Consider the following 7538-nt stretch of genomic DNA (forward strand, 5'->3'; position numbering starts at 1 on the left):
AACCCTAGACTATTGGGATTCTCCTAAAGATTAGGTCAAACACTAACCATGTTCCCTGACAAATAGGGATTATTAGAGAAGCAAATTAACTAAATAAATCAAATAACAATAACAGATAAATATCCAACACAAACATCTAAAATTTGTCAGAAATTCCTCATTTTCTGTCAAATTCTGTAAATCATTGTGAAAAAGCACACAATTTACTTGTAAGCTTATGAAGCAAGAAATTTGGATGATTGTTTTAGCAAATATAAAGTAATAAATTACTGAGAGATGAAAACACAATAGAATAAGATATTTTGTATTTAATACCGTGTATTGTGAATCCTTGGCAATAGAATATAGAGTCTAATTATTATCCCGAAAAATAAATTTACGAGACATAGCTTCAAAACAAACACTTAATCATATGGATTGAAATTAAAAGAATGAATTCATAACACTGTTGTATTTTAAAGTTTATGTTGAAGCACACAGTAAAAGAAAATAAAAGGATTCATAATACTGTTGTCTACTGCATGAACCCAAGTTGGGTCTCATCCAGATAAATCGGTAGTTGAATGCTTGCACTGCCAGTGAGCAGACCAAAATTTTCCAAATTGCATTTTGGTTTCCAAATTTGAGCAGTCAGTAATGTTCTTGATATATGGCTCCGAATTCTGCTCTCCATGCCTGATCATCATCTATGATTGTGTTCTGCGGAATGTCAGAGTCCTCCCGGTTTAGTGGTTGCAAAGCAGACTCTGGCAGTTTACTCTCTGCCATGTATTGCTTCATGGTGATCAGCTCCATCTTGTGTTTTCTTTTAAGCTTCTCCATTTGCTTCTTCAACTTTTCGTTCTCTTGATGCACATTCGTAAAATTCTCCTGTGTTTATGGGAAAACAGATGACAAAAACAATTAATGAGAGACACAAACAAACTTCAAGCCTTTCTATCCAAAAAACTTGGAACAACCATTAACTTGAGTGGTCTCTAAGCCTGAATAATTTTGAATCATGACCCATGGAAATGTTTTCAAGTTATCTTGAGGCTCTTTGTAAAGTACTGTAACTGTAAAATACTCAAACAGAATGGTGACTACTTGATCGCAAAATTGCCGAATGTTAGGCTTTTCCAAAGTAAGCTATATCCAGAGCACCAAGACATATGTTTAGGGGTGTGTGTGTGTGAAGTAAAAAGGGGTGTGTATTTAAGGGTGAAATATGAGTTACCTCTGCAACTGATGCTGAATGTTCAGCTTCCCTAAGCCTAACAAGGAGTTCTCCGGCAGCATGAACAGCTTCTGCAGTATCTCTCAGTTGAATCTTGAGACTCTTGTTCTCCTTCTTCAAAAGCTCCCTCTCCCTCTCCCTTTCCACTCTCAATACTGAGAGCTCTGTTGCCAGGGATTTGGAAAAGCGAGATCCACGACCTTTTGCTCCTGCCTTTGCTGCCGCCCTCTTCACTTCTGCTATTCCTGCCATGATTGCACGGTGCTTTGCAACCAAGTCATTGTATTTATCTTGTAGTTCAGCATAGTGTTCAACCATGCGAGCATGCCCAAGGACAGATCTATGAAGTGCGTCATCCAACTCTTCAGTGCTTTGCTTCTCCAATTTCAATTCCATCTCCACTTTCTCTGCTTGCCGACGGTTGGATTCAAGATCTATCCGCAAGTCATCAGTTAAGGAAATCCAATCACTCTCCATTTCTGTCCATCTCTGTCTTTCCTTCTCTAGTTCTTCATCGCTGTTATCTCGAAATGCACCACTTTTTCGCAGTTGCATGGATCGTGACAATAAAGAGGATCTCAGACTCTCAGTGGACTTGTTGGGTAATGCATCAGTGCGTGACTGCAATTTGGCCCTTAACATCTGAACTTCCTTAAGTAGTACTTCCTTCTCATCCATATCAAAATCTGCATTCCCATACCCAAGATCGAACTGAGTCTGAACTTCCTGTATTTCACATTTCTCCTTTATAATCTCTGGTTGGTGAATATCAACAGAACTGCCCCTCACAAGCTACAAAATCACCACTAACATGTAAGAGAACTTGAAACATCCAAAATTAAGGAAGTTAATATCAGAACAGGAAAAGGTTAAAAACATAAAGCACCCCGACCTACCTTCTTTCCGTCTTTGAACTCCTCATAAGGTATCATTTCGTTACCATTTTCTGCACAACTTTTGAATTGCTCTACCTAAAAACAGAATAAAAGTCTCTGAAATGTAAGAGACACATATATGGAGAAGAAATAGTTTATTGAGGTCAAAACCGAAAGAGAAAATGTTACCAGTTGATTTAACTGCTCAATTTTAGCTGCTTGCTCCTTGCAACGATTCTCAAGCTCCTCCTTTTTAGCTTCTTCCAATCCATCCTGAATAGACGAAAAAAAGGAAATTAATAAGGCATATTCCCAAATCAGAATTCATTCCTGAGTTTTACAGCAAGGTAAACTTAACGTACCTCAACTACTACAGTCCATGTTTTCAAGCTATCCTGGACCTGATTGGCATCATCTTTATACACCATTTTTTTACATGATGCACAGAGGAACGAAGAAGATGGCCCATCTGTGGATGGCCTTGTTTCTGGTAATGTTTGAGATGAAGAACTAGCTTTAACAGGTTTCAATGCCAAATGCTCAAAGGAGAACGAGACTGCAGATTTGCTTGATTTGGAATTCTGCTGGTGGGAATCAATTATCTGCAAGCCCCTCTGGAGACTGGCAGCCAATGACTCAGTGGGGCCTGGAAATATCTTGCTTGAGCGCAAAGAGGATTGGATGTTTTCACTTTGGTTAAGTGAGTGTCTCAATACATCTGACTTGAACTTGGAATTGTCTGGTACATTGTTCTGACTAACTGAACAACTTGGTGCGAAAGTGACACTCTTTCTTTGTGCATTTCCAATTTTTGGAGACTCAGACAGTGTTGGGTCTTGGAGGAGTGGGGACCGACAGCATAAACTGATTGAAACGCCACTTCTGTTTTCTAGACTAGTGGTGGTAGGAGAAAGGTTTTCAGCCAATTTGTTGTTGTCCTTAGGAGGAAGCTCATTCTGAGAAAATTCCAGATCAATTTCTTCAAATACCTCAATTTCTTTTTCATCTGAACTATGAAAGTCAGCTTCCCTTATCGAGTCCGTATCACAACTTCCACGCAACTGATCAGAATCTTCACTGACAGAATTGTCCCTAATATCCTCCTCATAAGAATTATGCAGCTCATCTAGCTGCTCACGTAGTTCCCTTACATCATGTTCATCCATATTTACCTCTTCATCAGAATCATTATCTATGCTGGGTAAAATCAAAGATCGATTCAGGCTCACCCGCAATTGATTCAAGCTTTCACGTACATTTCTCCCTTGGAAATATCCATTCTTAATCACAAGCGATCCACTAGACTTTGCTCTTATAAGTTCTTCCTGCAAAACACACATTTCATATATCTCAAATTTCTATCACCTTCAACCTTTACAACAGAATTCCAGATAGAACTACAAAGAACTTGGTACCTTTAACCGGCGAATTTGATCACTCAGATCATTAACATCATCCTCTGTTATTTCATTTATTACTGGTTCATTCCTAACAGATTTCACTCGTTCTCCAAACCTTAATGTTTGCAGTATCTCACCATTATTTCTGCATTTGACAAGCACAACCAATGTTTCTGAGGATTTACAGTACATTGACTACATGTTTCATCAGTAAATGTATGTATGCTATGCAAGTATGCATGTACATATATGTATCCAAGCATACTAATGATAAATCAATTTTCATAGCAAAAAAGCAAATAGCAGAGTGCAGTCAAATACTTGTTATCCGGGGAAATTGCACATATGACAGTAAGTTTTGAGTTGCCACCAATTGATTCTCGCAGTAAATGTGTTAAGCAGGAAGACTTATATGGAACATCTTCAGATTTTCCAGACAGAGGCGCTTCTGCAAGAGTATTTACCAAAAGCCTGCACCAAAACAACAACATTAATCGTTGAAAAGTAACACCACTGGGCATAGACAAATGATCGACAAAGTCTAGAAATACTCAAAAGCTTTGTTATCTTTCCATAAAAGAGATCCTTGTGTACGAATAATAATAATTTAATGTCGAAGAAAGATTCCTCATATTGTAACAATAAGTTGTTTACCATAAGGTGCCCGAGGGAAAAATTTTAAGGAATCATATAAGAAGAAGCTTGCATTCATACCCAAGCCTTGACAATGACTTCTTTACATATTTGTCTTCCCTCGCACATTTTCTACCTGTATCATCATCACCTTTATTTCTATCCAGGCCAGCAAGATCAACAAAACTCATCCTGCTTGTTTTTGATCTACCAAAGCACTTGGATGAGGTCTCCTGTAGAATCAAGTAATTAAGCACTATGCTCAAGTGACAGACACGAAACTAATAATTAAACCAACTTCTACTCTAGAAAAATAATGTCCCATTAGTAGAACTAAAATTTCAATGTGCATTTACCTTACACCAGGATTCGATGATGAATGTACAAACAATATGGGACCTTGAGCTCTTGGAGTTCATGCTAGTTGCTCCAACTTTTCTACTTGAAAGCCCCTGCTCCAGGTACAGAAAACTTGATGAGTATGTATGCGAAGCAGAAAACAATAAAAAAAAAAGACATTGGGACCTCGATGGTAAATAGAAAATTGTAAGTATATAGCTCACCTTAATCAAAATTTGTGTCACATCCTCATAGCTAGTCACATACTCCTCGGTCAGATTCTCAACATAAAATCCATTTTTGGGGTCATCCTTAATCTAAAACAGATTAAAGTAATACCCATTAGTATCTTAAGCATTTACTAATGAACCAAAAAAGTTGAAAAAAAAGCATCAGTGAAAGAACTTAATATTAAAGAAAACCTCCACCTCAAGGTTCCGCAGGGTTGGATTAAGTAAATCTCCAATTTGTTCATTATATATCTGTGGTAGAGAAAAATTTACAAACCACATTACTAAATAAGGATCCTAGGCTATATATTACAGAAAGAATTTACAAACGTACGAACAAGTATACCTCGAGAAAAGAACAACGGAACTGGTAATTCAACTGTTTCCCTTCAGAGTTCTCTTGCTCCTACACGTACAAATCCCAAACAAACATTCATGAATACATGTCAATACACGCCTGCTTAGTGCTTTCGCAACTTTCCAGCTATAGAACTAAACAAGAAACCAAAAAGCGTACCTTCTGAATCTCAGAAAACAACATTTGGAAGATGCGTGGAACAATGCCTTGGCAACTTCCAGGAGAGGCATCCTCAACCATAGCACTTGGCGGACCCCATAGCGTGTATGTCTTGCCACTTCCGCTCTAAAGAGAATTCAATAAAAGATATTCACACAACAAATACAAAATTGTCCCACTTGAAATGACGTTCATCTATGGATATGAATTCGTACCTGTCCATATGACAAGATGGAAGTATTGTAACCGGCTAACGCATTTTTAACCACAGGCACACCAACCATCTGAAAAACATCTTCCTGGTACGAACCAAAAAGTAACCATGAATCAAAATCCACTTAACTTTCGTTTTCGAAGCTAAGAAGAGTAACAGAAATCCAATTCCTCACTCTTCATATTGTTCAGGTTTCACCTACTCAGAGTTTAAAAATGTAATTCCATACTAATCAAAGAATCATACCTGTCCGGATTTCGAATCAAAAACCGAATCAAATGAAAATGTACGGTCCCCAACGGACAAACTGCGCGAAGAAACCTTGTTAACTGTCCGATCTCCCCAATTTGCACCATCTTTAGTAGGTCTAATTCTCACCACAACCTATACAAATTTAAAAAACCCAAAGAAAATAAGAAAAACAAAAAGTAATGATACAAAATATAAGTAAATGAATGAAAACTCAAATTTCAATTACCTTCACTGATGGGTCCAGAGGTGGCAGGAGTTCACCCTGACCGTTGGATCGATCAATCACACTCTGAAAATTGAGCAGTTTCAAAAATTAAGCTTCTAATGTTCAATTTTCAAATTGCTTAGGTTCTTAATTCTCAGATTCCGAATTTAGACAATAAAAGTAAACAATAGTTCATAAATACCTTCACCGTTGGGGAATTAAGAGAAGCCGACGCTTGTTCCTGGCCGTCCGATTCTGTGGTCTGAGATTCGGACAGATCGGAGAGTACAGGCTTGATTGGCAAAGCGGAGGAATCGTCGCCAGCGTGGTGATTGGTCTGGATGTTAGGACTGAGTGGAGGAGTATTTTCGGAGTTAGGGTTTCGAAGACTGAAGATGGATTTGCTGTTCTTGGTGGAAGTGGATCTGGGAAGGAGGTTTCGGAGCGAAGAAGCCGAAATGGTTCCTAAAAACCGAGACTCGCCGGCGCTGTCAGTGTTTTTGTTCTTCGTCCTCATTGTTCTAAGATCACAAGCAATCTAGAGAGAGGGGAGAGAGAGGGAGAGACAGAAAGAGAGAGGGAGAGCTATACCGAGAGAGTTTGAATTCGAAAACGTTGGAGAGAGAGGGAGGAGAGCGCTGTTTTTTTAAACGAGGAGGAGGAGAGGGATTATGACCGTTGAGAAAGATGATTTTGATATGTTTTTAGGGGTTTTCAAACTTCATTTGAATCGAACTGGTCCCGTCCAAAAACCTAAATGTGTTTTTAGGGTTTTTTCTTTGAGGTATGAAAAGGGCTGGAAAAAAATCCCAAAAATTCCAAACCAAACCGAAAAAATCCCGATCCCAAACCAAAATTCCCGAAATTTTCGGTATGTCATTCTGAACCAAATCGAAATTTTCGGTATGGGATTCGGTATTGCATCTCCATTTTTTCGGTATTCCCATACCGAATAGAATTAAATATTATATATATATATATATATTATTTTTTAATATATCAAGGAAACAAGGAAACAAAGGAGCAAAGATCATTATGCATGCATGAACATATCAGTATACATATATTATATATATACACGGACAAGGTGGGTACAGGGCATGCAATTAGTTGAGCTCAAATTTTTTTCTTTTGTTTTCGAGTACACAATATGGTTGTTCTTTCAGACATAGGCGCCGCCAAAATTTTCATTTAATTACAACTATGTGGAGGAGGAATCAAAGTTGGAATGTGGGGTGAGATGGCATTAGATTTTTTGATATGATATGCTCGTTCTGTCAAATTATTGGCATTAATCAGTATATATTATCATAATTATTGGATATGATTTGTTTGTTCAACTGGCATGGCTTTTGGCATTTTTCCAGTCATTCATCTCTTAGTAAAACTGTATATGTGTTTCGTTTTCTGCATAATATGTCAAATTTTAGCCCAAAAACATAATATGTCAAATTTTAGTCCAAAAGCCCAAAAGCATTTCGGGATTCCCGATTTGTCCCGAAATCCCGAAATTATTTCGGGATTCCCGAAAATTGGGATTCCCGAAAATTTGGTTTGGGATTGGTATTGAATTTGGGATTCCCAAAAATTTCGATTTGGGAATCGGGACAAGGGTTTCGGTATGGGATCCCATACCAAACCACCCCTAGGTATGATA

General features: G+C 38.0%; 1 protein-coding gene across 1 annotated transcript; it reads right to left on the bottom strand.

The window, feature by feature from the left end:
* Positions 1–310: 310 nt before the first annotated feature.
* LOC137743473 (kinesin-like protein KIN-12F) lies at positions 311–6541 on the bottom strand. Its single transcript, XM_068483372.1, has 17 exons — positions 6084–6541; positions 5903–5965; positions 5671–5808; positions 5426–5509; positions 5211–5336; positions 5040–5099; positions 4892–4945; positions 4688–4780; positions 4481–4576; positions 4206–4357; positions 3813–3962; positions 3507–3636; positions 2454–3416; positions 2281–2364; positions 2113–2187; positions 1217–2008; positions 311–870 (listed from the first exon to the last, which is right to left on the bottom strand). Exons 1-17 carry the CDS (start codon positions 6396–6398, stop codon positions 631–633), a joined length of 3615 nt encoding a protein of 1204 aa, XP_068339473.1. The 5' UTR covers positions 6399–6541; the 3' UTR covers positions 311–630.
* Positions 6542–7538: the final 997 nt, after the last annotated feature.

Source organism: Pyrus communis, chromosome 8 (genome assembly GCF_963583255.1).
Source record: "Pyrus communis chromosome 8, drPyrComm1.1, whole genome shotgun sequence".
NCBI lineage: Eukaryota > Viridiplantae > Streptophyta > Magnoliopsida > Rosales > Rosaceae > Pyrus > Pyrus communis.